Source organism: Melopsittacus undulatus, chromosome 9 (genome assembly GCF_012275295.1).
Source record: "Melopsittacus undulatus isolate bMelUnd1 chromosome 9, bMelUnd1.mat.Z, whole genome shotgun sequence".
Classification (NCBI taxonomy): Eukaryota; Metazoa; Chordata; class Aves; order Psittaciformes; family Psittaculidae; genus Melopsittacus; species Melopsittacus undulatus.
In genome coordinates, this window is record NC_047535.1 from 41,880,724 (window position 1) to 41,901,696 (window position 20,973).

The 20,973-nt window shown below is 46.1% G+C and overlaps 1 protein-coding gene across 2 annotated transcripts; it reads right to left on the reverse strand.

The window, feature by feature from the left end:
* Window positions 1-375: 375 nt before the first annotated feature.
* IP6K2 (inositol hexakisphosphate kinase 2) lies at window positions 376-20,414 on the reverse strand. Of its 2 annotated transcripts, XM_005145794.3 has the most exons (6): window positions 20,348-20,414; window positions 6,647-6,945; window positions 4,339-4,561; window positions 3,399-3,574; window positions 2,556-2,731; window positions 376-1,158 (listed from the first exon to the last, which is right to left on the reverse strand). In XM_005145794.3, exons 2-6 carry the CDS (start codon window positions 6,846-6,848, stop codon window positions 661-663), a joined length of 1,275 nt encoding a protein of 424 aa, XP_005145851.1. In that variant the 5' UTR covers window positions 6,849-6,945; window positions 20,348-20,414; the 3' UTR covers window positions 376-660. The 2 variants fall into 2 exon arrangements, with proteins under 2 accessions (XP_005145851.1, XP_033922200.1); XM_034066309.1 differs by lacking the exon at window positions 20,348-20,414 and having other exon boundaries at window positions 6,647-7,056.
* Window positions 20,415-20,973: the final 559 nt, after the last annotated feature.

A 20,973-nucleotide genomic window follows, 5' to 3' on the forward strand; every position in this document is an offset into this window, starting at 1 on the left:
GGGGCAGCCACAGCTTCTCTGGGCACCCTGTGCCAGTGTGGGGATGCGTTTTAAGAGACAAGTTCTCACTCATCAGTTGTACCACTACAGCTAGGATCCTGAAGGTCTCTCATCCAACCCCCTGTGCTGGGTCCCTCACATCTTTCCCTGTCCACCCAGGCCCTGCTGCCTTGGCCTCCCCACAAAGGGCCGGTGCTCATTGGCTCTGCTGGATGTGCTGCTCCTCACCATGACAGGATGCTCAGAGCAGAGGGTGCTGTTCCACATGTGGTCTCACGAGGCAGGGCAGCCTTCCTGGTTAACTGCTGCTTTAGCATCACAGCACCAGAAAGAGCCAAGCTCCACATCCTCAGTCACCAGCAACAGAAGCATCACTTACAACGAACAAAAAGAATTTTATTGGAACGTATACACACAGGGATAACAGAGGTATCTGAGTAATCAAATATGGAATGTTTAAGAAAGTTAAAATAAATAAGGATACCAAGTTTTGCCAGTGCTAGGTCCAGCACCAGTGTAAGTAAATGCCCTCTGAACAAGTCTGACCCTGAGGGGACCATCCCTGCAGAGCCTGTAAAGATTCCTACCACCAGAAAGTGGCCAATAATTCTGGAATATAAAGAGTCACAATAGTGCTTTCTACTGATGTGCATCCACAGTTTATTCGCTACTGTCATCTCTTATTTCTTTAATAATATCTATTAAATTCTGAAGTCCAAAAACGTAACCCGTGTCCTGGCCCTCGTGCACAACGCTGTCTTCACCATAGTACTTGCAGGTGGTGTGGGCAAAGTCTATCATCCGCACATCAACAGTGCTGGTGCTCGGCTTGTAGGCGTACGCTCCTGCCGACTCATCTGAAGACTCCTCCGAAAGGTCCTCCAAGTCCTCCGGGTCCGAGTCGACAGCAACCTCCTGCCTCTCCTTCCCATCATAGATGATGAGCAAGGAGCTGGAGTAGAAGCGGTAGGACTCCTGCTTCTCTAGGACAGACTTGAGTTCAGTCAGCTTTTTAATAACAGACTCAAAGAGTTCCCTGCGCAGGTATTTGCCGTTATGAAAGAACTGATAAAGTGCTTCTTTAAACCCTTGCACCGAGAGCTTCCTTCCGTGGTATTTATTCATGAACATCAGCTGGCCGGTGCCTGCCTGGTAGACCTGCACACACAAACACAAGAGAAAAGGAATAGGTGAATTGCTGGGGATACACTCAAAGCCTTGAGGAAGAAGAGTAAAAAAACCAAAAGACAAGTCATGCCATGGAAAGCTTTTACAGGATGACGTGCTACTACTCATTTAAATATTACCCTTGCACAGCTACAACTGCTAACAACAGATCCAGCAGTTCTGGAACTCAGAGGCAAGAGGAAATGGAAAATTCCTTCAGTTTAAGAGCTGGGCTTTTCCACTGGGAATGTCAGAAGGAGTTTATATGTGATTAGGAAAGCTGCAGCCAAGATCACCAAAGTCAGGCTACAACCCGCAGCACAGCTGCTCACTGAACTCAGGTCCTGCCCTGTTGACAGCACACCAGTCATTCCCTGAACACTGGGCTCTATGGGACAGCAAACACTCCCATGTAAAACTGGGGTGTGCCCATCACCCTCTGCCCTTGAAGAAATCAGAGGTGCTCCTGCAGGAAGATTCTTTCCCACAGCAGAGTGGTCTGTGCCCCACACAGCTCAGTAACACCTCAGCAGCTGGGTTGAGCAGGGATTGCAGGTGCCTTCAAAGCTCCTCTGTTTCCCTGCACAGGTCTGTACTGGAAGGTAAATAACCACCAGGCCCTGATCACATCCCGGCATAGTGGGGCTGGAAGCACAGCACCCACGCTTCCACTTCAGCCTCATGCTTTTCCCTGAAGTTAAACAGTGAGCTGAACACCAAACATGCCAACAGCCACACTGTGGAACAAGTCCCAGCAAACACTGCTGGCATTCCTGGAATCTACTGGATGGGAGGAAAGAGGCTTCAAAAAAGCCTCAAACACAAACAAGTTGTTTTCCATCTCTCACTCTAGGAATACAGACACAGGTAAACAAAACACTCAGGTGAAAGTCCACATAACTGTCTCCTTATTTGACCACGAGTCTCCCCACACTGACCAAGCCACTTCTCATCTGCACTTTGCAACAAGCCTGCTGGAAGCAGTGAAAAAATGTGTGGCTCTTCAAAGCCAGAGACAGCATTGGCTGCTTCTTAACAATGCTGGCAAATTGCCACACACTGTATTCAACACGCGGGCACTGCCAGACCCCCCTTTCCAGCTGGCTCCTGTGCTATCCCAGAACATCAGCTCATCAGTAATTTCACTACAGAGCTTGGAAGTGCTTCTGTTATGCTCAGAGAATGCATTCAGTGATGCAGAGCACGTGCTACAAGGTGCTCCTGTGGATGCTGCCACCTTCATCGGGTGACTCTCAAAAGCCTCACTCCCATTGCTGAAGGAAATGAGCACACAAGACAGTAACACATGGATGGCTACGTAAGCCAAAACCCCACTAGCAGAAGTGGGGCAAGCCTGCTGCCCTGCACATAGCTGGTTTTCCTCTCACCTGCATGCCACAGACTCGTACTCCAATAACAGCTGATGTACTCTGCTGACACTTGCGGATCTGATTGGCCTTCTTCTCCTCCGAGGCATCATCTCCATGCTGCCGGGTGCCCATCTTAAGGTCCAACACACACGGTACTTCGTATCGAGATGTCAGGTTTTCCAGCAGGATGAATTCTGCTTAGTTAAGGAACAATCCTCACAACAAGGAATACAGGTTTTGAAACCATTATCACAGTGCCACAGTCTTAACTTCAAGCACACCCAAAACATGCCCAGTACGCAGAAGCCTATCACAAATTAATCACATAAAACTGGCATAAAGCAGAAGGGGTATCTAGCTCCAGTTTCACAAGACAAGCTAATTTCCTCATTGCATGGAGGAAAAAGTAACCAGGATCATATGGAAATAGAGTCTGGCATCTGATCTGGAATTACGAAGTATTTCCTGTCTAGCATGAGACTTTTCATGGGGGGGAAAGAGGAATTTGTGTGCTTCAATATCATTAAGAAACAGTGGAGCACATTCACACCACCTCTGAAGCACTGCAGTTAAAAAGCACTTCAGCCGTTCCTGTTCTCTGTGGAAAATTCAAACCACAGCAAGCTGTAAGAGCAGCATACTGACTAACCCACTGACTAACCCACAACTTGTAAGTCTGACTTAAGCATCTGAACCCAGATACTTTATGACAGGCTGGAATAGCCACAAAGTCACCAAATCAATCACAGCTTCAGAGTCTCCATGCTGCTGTTGAGCCTGCTCTGTACTTTACCCAGCACATACAAGGAACAGAAACCAGAGCCCTGCTCACTGTCCTGAGGTATTTTCAGGAAAGGATACTATATTGATTCCGGTGTTTTGCATTTTCCTTCATCCGCTGTAACTGCTGCTGGTGGCATTTCATGCTCCAAGGATTATGGTGTTTAAATTGTGAACTGACATTCCCTTTTTTCTCTACAGTATAATACAAGACTTCAGATTTCTTCAGCCACTCGAATTCTTCCTCCAATTTGTGACTAGAAAACAGAATGAAGCAGCAAATTAGAGGTCAAGTAGGAAAAAAGCACTTTACAGAGGTTGTCAGTGGGTTTAACTTTACAAACTACGTTGCTGACCATCGCTAAGAGCATCAGCTTTATTTTGCTTTCTGCACAAGTGGACAAGTTGCCCACAATAGTATTTCAACCTTTATAAAGCTACTGCCATATTAATATAAATTAGCATAGAGGCAAATACACTGTAAAACATGTAATGCTACTTCTACGCTCTCCACCTGTGTGAATTACTGTCATTACTTGTATTACTTCTTGCAGTAATGCAAGAAGGAGCGGTGAGATTTATCCTTTGCTAAGGTCACTGCTCCCAGCACACATAGCACAGCTCACATGACTGAATAAAGGGAAAAATGTTACCAGGGATAAAGCAAGATTCCCACACATGTATTTCTGACCTGGTTTTGACACCTATTGTGCTTTGCAGGTGGGTGGGTTTCCTCTCCACCCCTCCTTTTTTTCCCCCCGGAAGCTTCAAATGTAACCTTTCTTAACCAGCCACAGCAAACTAAACACAAAATGCACAGACCCAGCACAACAGGGCTGTTTCACCACTGAACCCATCTGCTCTGCAGAGGTCAGGATAAACAGAAGAAACAAGAGAAGAACCAAAAATGAAAGTTAGAGAGTTCTGAGAATTCCCTGGAATTCTCTGGAGACCAGATCCTAACCTGACAGCAAAAATCATTACACTCCAACACTCCACATTCCAGTTCCTTCCAACTGACCTTTTCATTTTTTCCTCTTTCCTGTGCTGCCGGACCCATTCCTTGGATATCTTCTCATTTTCTAACAACACTGTCTTTTTGTTAGTCCACCGCAAAAGTTTACTTTTGGGTTCACAGTCAGAATTATCTAAGTTTTCTAAGTTATCGTGGTCCCCATTCAGTGGATATGCTATTAGACACAAGTTTCCATCTTCATCCTCTTCAAAGCTCACCGACACCACACCTGGAGAGAGAAAGGACAGAGACCATCAGGAATTGCTGAAGTGGTAAGAAAGCCTTTTAGAGAACATGAGTTTACACTGAGAATACAGCAACTTTGGGGGTTTATTCCTACCCTGGTCCTTAGTTTATATCTTGCCCCAGGCCAAACCTCATCTGTCAACCTAACAAATATCAAAAGACCTAGACAAAAATGACACCTTACAAAAGACAATTCATGATATTGACAAAACAACAATACAAAAGGTTCTTTTCTCTCTCTGATGCAGCCAGGTAAGAATCAAATAATAACAGGAGACAATGTCAATTAATAAATGTTTTTATTAATCTAAAAAACCTGACTGGTCTGACCCTAAGGGAGAGGTAAAACACTTGTTAACAACTTGTAGTGAGAAGTGAACTGCACAAAAATATCTCACACAAAAAGCTTTAAGTTTTGCATGACAGCAAAGCAAAAAGCACTTATCCAAACAAGATCTGGTTAACAGATCCCCAGGGGAAAGGAAAGACTTGCGAGTAGAGCAAAACAGGGAAAACGTCACATTACAACAGAAACTAGTCCCACAGCTTCCACTCAGAATCACCACGTTGAATTATACATAGTTTTTTCATCCCTTTTGGGATATATTTTATTGATACTGGTTATGCAGCAGTCTTGTGAAATAAGTAACAAAAAAACAATACAAAACAGATCTGTCTGTGGTACAGAAAAAACCTGGTGAACCTTGAAGCATATTCCCCCATCCTCCTCTCACAAGTCTCCAGAGCACTGCACTTCAAGAGCCTCAGTGGAGTGCTCCAACAGATGCGAGTTTCCATGGTCAATGAAGAAGCTATAACAATGCCCTGAGCTGGGTTTAATTTTCCTTCCAGTCTCTCTCTGTATTCTCACATCAGTAAGCACAGCTCTTGCAGCTCATCACTAGCTAGGGGAGAGCTCCTGATGAGAGACTGGCACTTCTGAGCTGGGATGGTGGCTCCCAGACTGCCGAAGCTGGGCCGGGAGCGCAGCAGCAGCGACTCATGGTCCTGCTGCCACAGAGGAAGGATAGCAGGAAAGAGGGGAGAGCCAGGCAGCAAATGGCCTTTGGCTTTATCCTAGAAAAAGTAACAGAGACAGACCAGAAGGCTCCCCACACTCCCCAAAAGCCATATACACTAGTACAGTTGTTCTGCTACATCTTGAGAAGTATCAAAGATGCCATTTTCTTCCAGTCCAACAGAACTTGCAGTCAGATGTGTCAAAAGTCTCTGTAAGCATGCAGGGAGTGTTAACTGTGACAGATCTCCTCTGAAGTCTTCTGCCACCTTCACACAGTATGCAAAACTTCATCACCCTTATGGTTGTTCACATCAATGTGCTTTTAAAAGCAACCCCATTTAAAAAAAGTGCCTCAGACACATTATTTATTAATCACCAGGTGGCAGTTGACAGAATAGCCAAGAGAAAGAGAAGTGTTTCTGTTAACTAGTGCAATTCTTAGGAGAACTGGAATTTCCACTCCTTCATAACATCTGACTCAGCTTCATCACAGCTACCTGATCCTACCTAAATGGCATGAATTTTCACTTCCTTAATGGCAGAAACAACACTGCAAACATCGAACAAGACACCTTACTGACGTGTGTTTATTGCAATCAAAACAAGAGTCAGAGGAGAAAGCCCAAAACAAGGGAGAGCATGACTAAGTTTACACAAAACATGCCAACCAATCTCCCCAAATCCTGTACACAAACATTACACCAGTGGTGGGGAAAAGGGAAAAAAATAATTAAAGAAAAGAAGAAAGCAGCAGGGAATTACTAGAAAAATTTACAAGCTGTTCAGCTGCTTGCCTGTACCTAAGGGAGGTACATGGGCTATCACCAGCAGAGCTGCTCTACTCTAAAGCTATTAGTCAGCCCAAGCACAAACTTGGCAAGCCTTTCCACCCTGTATCTCCACAGCCTGCCTCAGACAACATCAAAATACATGAAAACTCGAAAATCTCTTCCACACAGAAGAGATTTTGGAGGAAACAGAGAGCACAGCACGCTTGTGTTTACAGAAAGAAAAAGCCCAACCCCATCCTAAGGTTTGGATACTTACCCTCATACTGTGGAGTGAATTTACGCATTTCTGTGGGGAGAGTTTCATAGAACTGGTGTTCCCTCTGGATAAGGGGCTTACAGATGGTCTTGTCATTAAACCGGAGGACACAGGAGTGTCCTCCAACCTGGTGGACAAAAGGCTCGAGCAGAACTCCCTTGGAATAGTGCTCCACTTCCATGGCTCCAAATGCTGGGCTCATCCTTGTAGTACATTAGACAGAAGGCGGCGACAGTGGTGAAGGCAGTTCAGAGCCTGCAGCCTCCGAGACCTTACGGTGTTTATGCCGATCCAACAGTCTGTTAAAGCAAACACAAGAGAGCGCGGGGCCGTCAGTGCCGCCTCACGCCGAGCCGGTACCGAAACCGGCCGCAGAGCGGAGCCGCACGGAGCCGGGCACGGCCGAGCAGCACCCGCTGTCCGCAGGCGGCCGAGTGCGGCGCAGCGCGGGGCGCACCCAGACAAGGAGCGCTAAGACCACGCCCCCGGAGCGCCACGGCCAATAGGAAGCTCCGAGGGGCGGGGCGGACAGCCCAGGGGACGCTGGCCCCACCCGACCGGCCGCGCATGCGCGGGTCAGAGTGCGCGGTGAGCGCCGTTCAGGTGCTGCGGGCAGGAGCCGCTGCAGGCCGGGCAGCGGCCGCGCACCGCATGCGGGAACCCGCCGTGACACCGCATGCGCGGTTCCCCCGTCCGGACAGCGGCCGCCGAGCCCCGCGGGGCCAGGCCGGACACCGGCTGGCTCACAACGACACTCACACGTGTCAAGTCTTACACGGTGATGCCTTCCCGCATGGAAAAGTAACGCCAAGAAGCCCTTTTCCAGGAGCGGGCAGGGCTCTCAGGGCTGCCGCTGCCCCTCGTTCCATACGGCAGCACGCACTCATGGGAGCAGGACCAAACCCCAACACCACGGCCCACCCGCAACCTTCCAGTAAAGTTTTAGAGTCGAGTTGCTCTAATTTTAGACCCAAGCTTTAATCATTAACTTTCTGCGGCTAAAAACAAGCTCATACTTATTTTGTCTCAAGATCATTATGTGAACAATAATGCACTTAATTCAAAGCGACTACAAAGTGTTCTAGGTCACAGGTCTATTTTTATTTGTCCTCCTTAGATCTTGACCAGCTTTCGGTTAACTGGAAGAGCAGGGACCTGCGGGCACCCACGGCGTGCGCTGCACGTAAGGACATTAACTGCATTAAACAATTAAACTGCTTACAGAAAAACAGATCGATCAGCTGAACTCCTGGAATGCTGACCTGCACCCGCGGGCAACAGGGCAGTGGCGTTTCACCCCCACACGCCAACCACTGCGCTGGGCTTGGGTTTAATCCCTGTCTTTCACAGCCATATTTGGTAAAAAGTTACCGGGTTGTTGGGGCTTTGTTTTGCTGGGCTTTGGGGTTTTTTGATACAGAAGCAGCTCAGGCCACCTCTGCAAGAGACTGTAAAATTCAAGCTTCAAAAGTATTTCCTGGAAACAACACTCTTGATACACTATTTGTATTTTAAGATGAGCGCAAAATCACCGAGCTTCAATCGTCATTGCAGCTACTGCATCCCCAGAGAAGCTTCTCACCCACCTCAACATCCACAACTCGACAGCTTCAAAACACACAGGCAAAAACCTCCCATTCCCACCCTGGACACCAGCCGTTCCTATGTGGAAACCTGTTTAACTGCAACCAAGCAGAGCCAGGCTGCAGAGGGAGCAGGGACAGCCACGTGCCCCGGCCTGACCCCATGCCTCATGTCTGCAGGCACCAGAGTCAAAAGGCTCTGGAGTCACATCTGCTCCATGCCTCCAAGCAGGAGCACCCACTCCATGCAGGGCTGCACTGCTCCTTACAGAAGCTTGACTGGAAGTCGACGTCAAGGCCAGGCTGGATGGGGTTTGGAACAAGCTGCTCTCATGGAAGGTGATCCTGCCCATGGCAGGGGCTGGAACTGGATGAGCTTTAACATCCAACCCAAACCAGACTGGGATTCTACAATTACGACTTGTCACCCAATGTGTACTCAGCAAGCCACATCAGTTCAGGAATAAGCTCTGCATGAGAGTTGCTTCCATTTTCTATTAAGAGAAACTTTCAGCATCAATCTGTGTTTGCATAGCACACCAGTAATTTTATAAGCCTCAAGAGTTTTCATTGGGTTTTCTTAGAGCCAACAATGCCTCCAGCCTTCTGGAATTTCCCAGGGAAAGCCAGACGAGTGCCAGTTTTCACTGGGAGGCACAGTCACAGGTGTGCATGGTCTTGTGGTGACAGAGCTTTACCCTGGCACAGCCACTTCAACAACATCACGGCAGCTACTCTTTCCAAGAGCAGTATTACCATCCTGCGGCTGCCCTCATTACCTCTGAGGTAGTGACACTGACTGGCAGCTGCATCAGTTCAAACTGAGAGAGCACCTCGCAACATCCTCAGCCTCAAACACTGTTAGTGCACCAACACACCCCCCTTGTTTACCCCAGAGAGCCATTTGCCTGCACATACACCCCAGTGCTGGAACAGCACCAGGCGCTCCTGCCAGGCACAGAGCTGGGCAGGACCACTCACACTACTCCACGGTTTCCTGAAGAAGTCAGACCTGGCAGCACATCACATAGGGTCACCTCCCATTTCAAGGATAACAAAGAAAGTTTTTTATAGCCCTGATGTTATAAAAATACCAGTTATGAAATGTTTAGGTAGGGCTGATTTTCTAAGAGGGAAATGTTGGAAGCATCTATATATAGTCGAACACAGCATACTCGGTCTGCATGACCACAAGGCAAATGTGAACCTACCAGAAACAAAGAGCAAAACTCTGACAACTGAAGACATTCACTCTGCCTGCATTAGTGAGCTCTCCTTGGGGTTTATCTTTGGAAACCACAGCACAGCTCCCACGTGTTATTTCTAGTACGAGATCTGTGTAGTGTGTGCCCCTGCTGAAGCTGTATTAACACAGCTCTGGGGACAAAACTGTGCACAAGGACTCAACAGCATCAGCAAGGGCTTCCTTGCTATGGGGCATTTAACCCAGCTCCTAATTTGTGCAAAGCCATTTGCTGCCTTCTTATTGAACTTGTAATGCACATGATTTGAACAAAGCAACAGTGCTCAGGGCAGAAGCAAACCCTCAGTCTTGTCAATAACTTAGACTTTAATGAATCCTGAGGTTTTAGCTTGTACTTTGAACAACAGAGTATTTTAGCCTTTCAAGATAGGAAGCCCTGTTTACCAACAGATTCAGTTTGCTTTCATCCAAAGTTATTCTCACTTGCAAAACAAATGTTTAGCAAGATCTTTAGTTTTTTTTCTCTGTGTGTTTTAACATCACCACAACCAGGATCTGTTTGTCATTCTGTCTCTACTCATACTGGGAATTGTGCCATACAGATTAACAACCATACCTGCAGCACAATTGTAACATCCATCAGAAAAGCTTTGCTGTTTCATTTACAAATACCTCACTTCCATAAACAACCCCACAAGTATGTCAAACTGGTTGCACTTCCTTAGAAATAAACCCTCTGACCTAAGCCCAAGAGCCTCAGAAGCATAGATGTGACTAGTGCAGGCACAATGCCATTCACTGCCTTTCCTCTCATTCTACACCCAGCTGTTTCCAACACTTGGGGCAACAAAGAGCCCAGAACATTTGGTTTTAGCAATTCTCTAGATTCCAAATGCAGGCTCAGTGTACCTGCCCTTTCCTTCCCATGTGCTTTTAAGGGCCTTTGGCCAATATCTTTTGTTCAAAGGACATATCAACAGCAAGCATTCAGAGAAAAATCTGCCATAACTTGAATAAAAAACACTCCTGACCACAATAAGAGAAACTTGAGCAATGACATTCATACAGTAAGCATCAGAAGGTGTTTAAAACCCAAGTATGTAAAACAGAAGTGACATGCACAGACAACTTATTCTCACTCACATGAGACAAAGACCATCAAAACAACAGCACAAGGAACTCATGCTATCAGACTAACATTTATCTCAGGTGACTGCATCCTTGGAAGGTGTTTCATGTCATAACAGATTCTGTCCCACCATGTAATTGCATTAAAGAACAGATCCTCTGGAGAGCAGAGCTCTCAACTAAGCAGGAGCTCTTTCCTTCATAACAGTCTCAGAAATAACACCTCTACACAAAGCTCTGCAACAGCAGAGTAACTGATGCAGAGCTGCCCTCCTAACCCATCTGTTAGTACAGGGCTCTCGGAAGCACAGACATTTTATTTTGGGAGGTCAGTTCTGCAGCTCCAAATAGCCATAAATCAGCTTCCCAGCGACAGAAATAGCAAGCAGCAAAGCCTTCTGCCTGCCCTTTCCTCAGTTCAGTGGGAAGCACAAAGAGGAAGCTGATAGGCCAGGTACCTGCAGAGCAGAGCTGCTGTAGGACACCACAGCCCCACTGAACCAAAGCAAAGTCCCTTCTGGAGGTCCCAAGGAAACAGAGGAAAGGCAGAGCCAGCCAACAGGAAGGGGGGGGGGAAAAGTTATCAGTGACCCATTAGAGAAGCCAAAGAGAGTTGCTTCAACCCATAAAAGACTGAGAAAGAAACAAGCACCAGCTGAGAAAGGAGGTCAGAAGATGCGAGTCTGAAGACTGTTAGAGATACTCAAATCCTCTGCTGCCCAGTCAGCTGCTTTGAAACAGCACCAGGAAGACAAAAATCACATTTTAAAGATGAGCCACATACAGATTAGGGAGCAAACCCTGTACGACAGATTTTTTACATCTTAATATTAAAAAAACCAACAAAAAGCCAACAAACCAATAAAAAAAACCCCAAACTTCTGCATTCATCCATCACAACGGTTTTAACAAATTCCCCACTTTGAGGGTTCATTATACCACTGAATATAATGGAAGTCCCATACTAGGATGGCTTTTGAAGACTTTTGTATCTTGCATGGTAATAATTTAATTCTGTTAAAGCAATAAACTGGAGGTTTCCAATTTTTATCTCATTAACCTAGAAATGCAGAGCCCACGTAAGAACATGCTCATAAAAATCCTGCAGGTTTGGGAAAAGCCTTAAGAACAGCCTTAAACTCTGCATGATTAGAGGAAGCAAACATCCTGGTAACTCATTTGAAGACAAATGTTTATCTACAGTACAAAGCTGCACTGGCATTATCAATCCTCAGAGGTTTTTTCCCTGCCTTATAAACAAAAAGCTTCCCCTGAACAGAAAGTAATGCCAGTGTGATCCAGCAGACTTCAGAGCTTTCAGCATCAGAACCAAGAGGAGCAGTGCCCCCATCACACCATTCAGGTGAGCACACTGCTTTTAGTTCTCGTCTTCAGTTTCCCCCAAGGACTAGGATAAAACGTGACACAAGGCACCAATATACCGCAGGTCTCTGCAATAGTCACTGACAAGTATGGATGGTGTCTGGAAACCCTCAGACCCATGAGGTATTCCAGAAAAATACTCCATGGAGCTTGCTTTAAAAGACAGACTAGAGTGGGGAAAAAAATATCCTTCTTTTCCATTAAGTGTAACTCTAAACCAAGTGGTTGTAATAGAAAGAAAGAGGATGCTGAACTGGAAGTTGCTACACAAGTCAAGGTTATTTAAGCTCTGCTGCAGCAAATCAATGTAGCCATCATTAAATTATCTCCACCTGACTCTACCCAGAGATGAGTAAGCATGAGGCTTTGTAAAAGTACTCAGCAGGAACACTTGCAAGCTTGTCCACACCTACATGTTGAGGCTACACATGCATTCCCCTTTCATGAGGGTGATGGAGTCGGGGACTGCAGGGATGCATCTACCACCATATCACGTACGGATACAAAAAGCCAGAAAAAAAGGCAAGTTCTTGTTGAATGCAGGGTGCTTGTGCAAGACCAAAGAAACCAGTTGGAAGTGCCGATACACTTTTCTCTTTTTATTAATCTGTCATTATTAAATGGCTGGTAAGTGCAGCACCACATTGCTGTAGCTTGGAAAAATGAAAACTGATCCAGATAGAAAGAAAAAAGAAACCTCTTGAATTAATTCACTTAATCACACAAATGAGACTGAACGTAGGAACCCAGAATTACACATGAATTCAGGCACAAAGTTTCTACAAAACACATTTGTAAAGTTCTTTGGGAATGCTGTGGAGCTGCTGGGCAGCAGGCCTGTCTAACAAGGCAGAGACCCGATCCCATCGTAACATTAGGCTGAGAACCAAAGATTCTCACCAACAATGGATGCTCCTTACAAGGTGGGAAGCACCGGTTCACCAGTTCATCCAAGCAGCAGCCCCAGCCTTCCTCCACACCAGTTACAGGTACTCACTGGAGCAAGTTTATACAGTAAAACTGAACAAAATCGACTGGCATTAGACTTTAAGAAAACCCTGTGCTGTGTGCCAGAACTTACCCGTCACTGGCACAGGATAAGCCACACGCGGCTGAAAGAGCATTTAGGTTTTGTAAACAGTGTTCCAACATTTCTGTAAACATTTAACAGATCTTCAGAAGTACCAAATGGTTTTCATAAATCTCTGGGCAGTTTAAAACTGCAGAACACCACCCTGAAATCTTCTGAGGGCCTCAGGTCAGGTATGTCACATCTAAAGGTACTGCTTCTCTGGGTCTTTTCCCTCCTCTCTACAGAAAGGGAGTGCAGAACACTGGCTACCATGGCAAAGGCCTTCCAAGTGCTACATTCCAAATCCTGCTCTGCTCTGAGCTCAAGTACAGTCCAGCACCTTGAGATCCCTTTTTTGTAAAAAGATCATCAGGCTTCTTCTATAAACTAAGAATTACATCTGTAACGTAAAAATGCCAGTGCACTGAGATGCTCAAAAGTGTATAGAAAGATGCAATTTCAGCATAAACCCATTTTTTTAAGCCAACAGCATGTTTAAGATATTGCCTTTCACTCTCTAAACATGGAGTTCTAGTTTTGACTCCTTTAATTATAACCCAAACACAGTAGTAGTTACTATGGGAAATTAACACTACCACACAGGTTAAGATATGTATTTGCACCTGTAGATTTAACACCACAGCTGCAGCAGATACCAGAAAGACTCTTGAATACAGCTTTAACTGATGAAATTAATTATTGCAGAACATTAGGAATAACCTATAAAGGGAGCAAACTATAAACAACCAACCTGAAGCTGCATAATGTTCCAGTGTTGCTCTTCATGCACAATTATCCCCATCGCACTTAAAACAGCTCTACACCCCTAGGAGGAATCCAGTGCCTCAATCCTTGTGTTTGGGAAAGCAGGGAGGGTAACCAAGAGCTTCCAGTTTTTGCTTAACAGAACTTGCAGTGCAGTGCCTCTGCTGCAGTTCCCAAAACCTCAGTCAGGAGATTACGTGCTCAATACATCCAGTATTTAGAGATGCCCCAAAATACAACAGCTTTCAGCTTTCCTGACACCATTTGCAAACTCAACAACCACATACACAAAGCTCTGGAGAAATGCCAGCTTTACCTCTCAAGTAAAGCCATTTTATCTCTCTAGAACTAAAATAAAGCCAAGTTACAGGTTACTAAGCATACTCAGCCAGAAAAGAACATGCAGTCCTGAGCCATGCAGTTTTTCCAGGGAATGTGTAATTTTAAGAACTAGCTTCTTTTCCAAGTAAAAATGCCATGGAAACTAAGGAACCCAAACCACCAAAACTAAGCTACTTATACTTCCTATTTAGAAAATGATCCATCTTAAAACGGTATTTGGCACCAGCACCTAAACCACCAGTTGCTATAAAAAGACAATACTGTCCTTTGTAGTGGAGAAACCGAAATAGCATTCAGCCTTTAATCTCCCAGAAATATGACAGCAAGAGCTAAATTGTGTGGATTACACACATGAAGTGTTATTCAATATACCAAAAATGCCAGAAATTCTAGCACCAAGATTAAAATACATCCAAGGCTTTCTTGTTACCATGAATTTAGCAGTCTGGAAACCGTATTTCTAGCCTCTCAATAAAAAGAACCTAGTATCTTTGTGACTAGCCCTTGAATTGTGAGCAACTCACCACGTGCGAAAAGCTGCTCAAGAGAAGAACTGTGAAGTCGTGTTCAAAGGACACATCACTGAACTACAGAAAGATTTTACCTGTATTCCCTTCAAAAATCCCAGCCCCTAACACATTTTTGACTCTAAACATTAGCAGCCCACAGAACAAGATTGTTAAATTTTAGCTCAGATGCCCAAATCCGACAATCCAGTTTAACTCTTTGACCAAAAATTTCCAGGAGCACAAAGCAAAGATCAACAGTAAATAAACTATTAGAGGAAGAATGGTGCCCAAAATGCATAATTACATATTTCATTCATGTGTACATTCATCCATACAGCCAACCTCTTCATTTGAAGTCAACATACTTATTATGAAGAAGTTCAGGCCCTTTTTGTTGAAAATGGTCAAATACCCCAAGAAGTAGACTGTCAGACTTCAAATGCCCATCCACATTTTAAACTATAATTCTTCAAGTGTAGGTTCCAAGCTTTTACTTCTGATGACAGGGGGTTTTTGTTCCAAAGCAGCTCAAGCTCATGAGATGCATTTAATGTATCTTTTCCAACTGTATGTTTCAAAACACTCCAAACTACTGAAAATACATCTCAAATCAGGTAATGCAAACCAGACTCACATCTTAAGGAAAGAGTGTACATGATGCGGTGACCTCTACATGGTTTCCCTACAAAGTTATGAAAATACGTGGATGCTCACCTCGAAACACTGAAGAATCATTTCACTGTGCTTCCTCTTAAACTGCAGTAGATTGGATAAGATCAAGTAAGGAAAGGAGTCTTACAAGACAGACTCGGAAATGGAACAACAAAACCAAGGGGAAAGTCATGAATGTTTCCCACAGTAAACCCAGAGTTTCTCCCTAGTAAGAGGGACAAGAACCTTTTGTAAAAGCTCACCTGCAGACATCCAAAAACACTCGAGGGGGAAAAAAAACCCAAACAAACAAAAAAACAATCCCAAGAATTATTTCTGTATTTCATGTTTCACCGCTCAGGGATCTCACATACACCATCTGGGGCCAATTACAGGCTCACCAGAATAATCACTGTCGAAGAATTAATCCATTTTAATCTCATACAGTTTACATATTCAAACAGCAATGACAAAACCACTTGAGAAGACTCTTATCCATGTCAGTAACCTGTGAAAGGCAGCTCTGCAGGGGCTCAGCTGCTCTGCTTTCAGCACCCCGTAGGCTGAGATGCTGCATTCACTGCAGAAGAGCTGCTGCTTTTGTAATGGACACAACCACAGTCAGATTCATTCCTCTAAACGCTTCTGTTGCTTTACAGGCAAATTTTACAGCAGGCAGAGAGTCTACAGCACAAGCAAGTCTGGTTTGCAAAACTGTTGTCAGAGAAACCACCACTGACCAAAAAGGAAGACTCAGGATGAGTGGCACTTTCTCTACCAAACCTTGCAACACAGCCCCTTCATTCCCCCTGTGCTCATCTTCCAACTTTGTATCTCTAAAACCAGCAGTTCAGAGAAAAGTAAAAATTCAACAAGTCAAGCTTCTGAAAGTTTATTTTATAAAGCAAACTGTGCATAGTGAACTTAATACATTATCTGCACTTTTAAACAAGAAATCACCATTCAGCACTTACATTTAAATGCAGGAAAGGTGTTGTTTCACTGGAGGAACTGCAAGACCTCTCACCACACACCACTCCCTGCAGCTCAATCAGTATTTACTACATTTACTGCTCATTCATGAGAGGCTATCTCTATGGACTCCAAAATGATTCGCCAAACCACTTTGTTCCCTCCCCATCCAGAACTATATCCTTAACATTAATATTCACAGACGTCAGGAAATTGACTGGTTCTATTACGCCAGATCCATTTCTTTCCTGAGTTAGCTTGACCAGATTCCCAGTTACACCACCAGTTACAGATCAATATGACCACATCCACCACTGATTTAACCTCCTATCTCCAGTTAAATTGAGTCAACCTCCTGAAAGAGCCAACAACTCAGAGACAGCAAGATGATGTCATGTACTTCCTTCTTTACAAAGGAGAGAGGTGAAACTGAGAACATTCATCTAATTATGTCACCATAAAAAAAAACAAAAACTAAAACCTCACTTGCCATCATATTGCCCCACAGAGACAGTCAGACCTCAAAGACTTGGTGCTACACAAGTAAAGCAGCTGCAAAAGATTTCAGTGATGATTTCAAGCTCCTGAATACCTGATTAAACATAATCAACACCAGACCTTCATTTCAACAAGCAATTTTGCTTCCACTATGTCTTCCAGGACTTCAGATTTTGCAGGGAGAGAAATTTCTAGCTACTTACAGCACATCATACTGTATCATACAGTTTTTGGAAAAGGGGGGGAAGAATTATTCCAAAACACAGTTATTAAGAAAGGCCCAAAAATAACATTCTAATGAGTATTTCTAACAAAGGCTATAGGAACACACATCTGCGGTTATACCTGAAAACCCTAAAATGTAGCCTCTTTATATTTGAAAACTGCCTCTGTATTGTTTCAAGAATACAATAACCTTGGGCAACACAAAGCCAGATAAAAGAATTAGCAGGAGGAAAAATCCTCTCCCCGCAATGGAAAATTTTCCTCGCTGGAGCAGGCAGAGATGCTCAGAGCCCAGCGTTGCCTGGAGACCAACGGCAACTCCTGCCAACAGGGACAGGCTTAAGCATCAGCAAATTCAACAACTGATAAGTGGATGAACTGAATGAGAGGCAGCAAGCTTTTTCCACACACCAGTGTAAAAACCGGATAGCTTTCAGATCCAGCCCCTGATAGCTTTCAGTTCTGGCCCATGCTCACCAGATACACAAGAATTACTATGAATATAAGATGTTAGCCTAATAAAGCTTCAAACCCCACTGCACTCAGCTCTTACCTGCACACTTTCAAGCACAGCCAGAGCAGCAGAGTGCATACAGGTTAATATTTTAAGTCACAACTAAATTTCTGCCCTTTCAATCTTTTGATGCAGTAACTGAACATTTGGAACAGGGTTCTACTCACTGAACAAGTTCTGTGTTTGATCACTGGTGCAGAAATGTTAAGGAAACCAATGAACTACACCAAACTAGAAGAAGCTACACCTCAGCTTCACATTAAAACCCACATCAAATCGTGCTTCAGTTCAGAGCCCTGCCTTCACCCCAGCCCTTCACAGCCAAAGTGCAGCTCCCCGGGCAGGACAGCATCAGAAGTATTGCTGACAACACACTTGTGTTGCCTATCCTGGATCTGGAACTGCTCCCAGCCTCAGGCAAGCATGGACTCTGCTGCAGGAGCAGCACTCCTGACCTCCCAGAGGAGCACCTCAGCTGTCTCCTGACTCCCAAACACCACCAGATGAGGATCATCAAAAGTAACTGACATTTAATATCAGCTACTCCAGAATTCCCCAGACCTTATCTGAATCAATTCACCAGAGGATTCAGACAGTAAAGAATTAAAAGATTTTTCCAAGAGTTACTTCTGCTTAATTTATCTCTTTAGATAGAGCATCCTTGTGGAATTTATGTCACCAGTGAAGTCAGTCTTCCACCATCAACCTGGCAGCACACACTTCCTTGCCTCCACCTACACCTAAACCAAAGGGCAGATATTTGCGTCCTTAGCCCCACAGCTGACAGACTGAGACAGCCTCAGTGCCTCCAGGTTTACACCCTTCCCCTCCTCTTCAAAAGAAAAACCAGCCCACAAATACCCCTTCACACTCCCCAGCTGATCAGAATAACCAAAGTACCAGTACACCAGTGATCAGGCTGGAGGCCCATCCGCTGATAGGCAGCAAGCTGTTCCTAAGACCTTTTCTCATCCTGTTTTTTCAAAGCCACATGCCTGACAAATCTGAAGTCTTCCCTGCAAGCAACTGGCAGGGAAAGAATTTGAGAGCACAAGGCTCAGCATTCACAGGACTGACCACTGTGCAGCCTTCCAGCTCCTTCCCAAGCTGGAATACCACATGCGTACAACCACTCTGATCTACCTTTCCTCAAGACGAAACAGCAACATAAAGCTTCCATTACTTGTACAACCAAAGTACCAAGGACAACAGCTAATTTCTTCAGAAAAGAATAAGCAGTGAAGACAGAAAAGGCAGGAGAACAGATTTTCAATTAACTAAATTCACAGATTTATTAAAAGCTACACAGCCAAGTTTAAGTTCTGAAAGTGCCACAAACAAGCACACAGGAATGGCTGGAACCAACCCTTACCCAGGAGCACTCTTGAGCACCTGAAATTCCTTTCTGAAGGGTTTTTTCCTTAATTCCGGCATTTGAATCATCGGCTTCTTCCTCCCTCAGTGACACACTTCAGGCAAGAAAAGATTCTAACAAGCTGGAAAATGTTGTTAGCCTGAACAGGCCACACGTAAACGAATTAACCACCCCTTTTCTAAAACCCCCATTTTCAGCCCTTAATTTTATTGTAAGCCCTGAAAATAGGCAAATTAATTCAAAGAATTTTACCAAAAGCCTTTCTCTTACATAAGCAAGGTTGTGAGTAAAGATGCCAATTCTTACATGTCTAAAAAACCAAAATAACCCAGAACTTGTCACTCTCAGGTGTCAAATTTGAACTGTTCTATGCTCATTTCAGTGTTACACGTTGAGTAATGACCATTCCAGCTGATTAAAAAGTTTTAACTCACATTAGCTTCAATGTTCCAGAACCAAATAGTCAATTATGACTGCAGTATTTGACACAGAACTTCCCCCTTAGATGCTCACGAGTCTTAAAAAGCATATGGGCACAGAATGCATTTTGAAAACACCCGAGTATATGAGGCACAGAAGGTGTTGTGTCAAAGAAATAAAGAAACAGGCTACAAGTAGAAGGCAATTAAATTCCAGCACATACCAGTAAAGATATCAGTGTACTTTTCACAGTGGAATTAAGGCCAGGACGTATCAGGGTGTAGCTACCAACGACCTATTATTCTATCAACAGCGATAACATTTATTTTCTTAAACGGAATGGCGATTCCCAAAGCCTCCGCCGTGGGTTTGTTTGAGAGCCCTCAGCCACATTAAACACGTATTATACATCTGCGGCGCTCAAACCAGCTCGTAACATCACATCACCCGGTCTCTCCGTTTCGCACAGAGGGGTATTCGCGAGCAGCGCGTCCCATTATGCAACACATCCCCGAACACCTTTTTTAGTTGCAGTTTGTGTCATTACCGAGTGCATGAAGCATCCCTCAGCCCCGCAGCACATCCATTGCCCCAGCACCTCATAATGCAGGCAACCAAGAACTGCTGAGTAATGGCAAGGGGCGAGCACCAGCCCCCGGGTTACCCGGACACGGCCCCACACCACCACTGCCGAACCATCCCCCGCCCGGTAACGGCCCCCCACAGCCCCGCGGCGGGGCCACGGCTCGGCAGGAAGCGCGATGCGGACGGGGATGCTCCGTGACCGCTGTGCGTCTGCTTCCCCCATTCCGCACAACCCGTGCCCGCGGTGATGCTAGACCAGAACCCGCTGCCGCCGCAGAACATCCCCGCGGGGAGCCGCCCGGCTCCCCCAGGCCCGGCACCGAGCTCCCGCAGCGGGCGGGGCTGGGCCCTGCGCAGGCAGAGCCCGCGGCGCTGCACACACCAGCGGCAGCTCCCAGTACCCGCTCGGGGCCGACGGGCCCGGGAGACACCGGGGAGCGATGGCGGACGGGGAGCGGCAGGACATGCCCGTTACCTGTGTCAGCCCAGCAGCAGCGGCGGCTTCGCCTCTTTTGTTCCTCAGACGTCAAAATGGCGGCGCGGCGCGTGGCCGGCCCACCCCCACCGCGGCCCGCCCCGCCCTCCAACCCGCCTCTCCATTGGCTCTGCCCGCAGAGCCGCGCGCTGATTGGGCGGCAGCCAGCGCCGCTGTTGCTAGGGCAGCCAGTGCGCAGCGGTCCCGGACAGTGCCGGCCCGGCCGCAGGGAGCCCCGGAGCTGCGGGCCCCGGCCCGGGGAGCGGGGCACGGCAGGCGTGAGCCCGCCGCACGGGGGGCAGCACCGGGGGAAGCAGCCCCTCTGTGGCTCCCAGCCCCTCTGTGGCTCCCAGCCTCAGTGCGGGCCCTGCCTCAGCCATGTGAGGTGATCGCAGGGCACGGCCTCTGCCTTCGGGAGGCAAGTGCCTCTGGCCCAGCTGAAGGCTTCAGGTGCCCTCATTCCCGTGCCAGCCCTGCCTGGTGTGAGTGGGGTTTCCTCTCCATGTGCCCTGTACAACCTTTGGCGTTCACCTCCTTGACTTGCAGCAGCAGCAGCCGCGGACGGGGCTCTCCCTAGCTCGGTGCTGGTTGAAAACAGTTTATCTCGGTTTGTGCCGGGATGGGGC

What these genes read in the sequence shown, in the direction of transcription:
- IP6K2 (XM_005145794.3), bottom strand. Translation starts at nt 6,848, where the DNA reads ATGAGCCCAGCATTTGGAGCCATGGAAGTGGAGCACTATTCCAAGGGA. An exon ending in AAAGAGGAAAAAATGAAAAG is followed by an intron (nt 3,575 to 4,338) that starts GTCAGTTGGAAG and finishes TCTGTTTTCTAG; the next exon opens with TCACAAATTGGAGGAAGAAT. An exon ending in TACGAGTCTGTGGCATGCAG is followed by an intron (nt 1,159 to 2,555) that starts GTGAGAGGAAAA and finishes TTGTGTGTGCAG; the next exon opens with GTCTACCAGGCAGGCACCGG.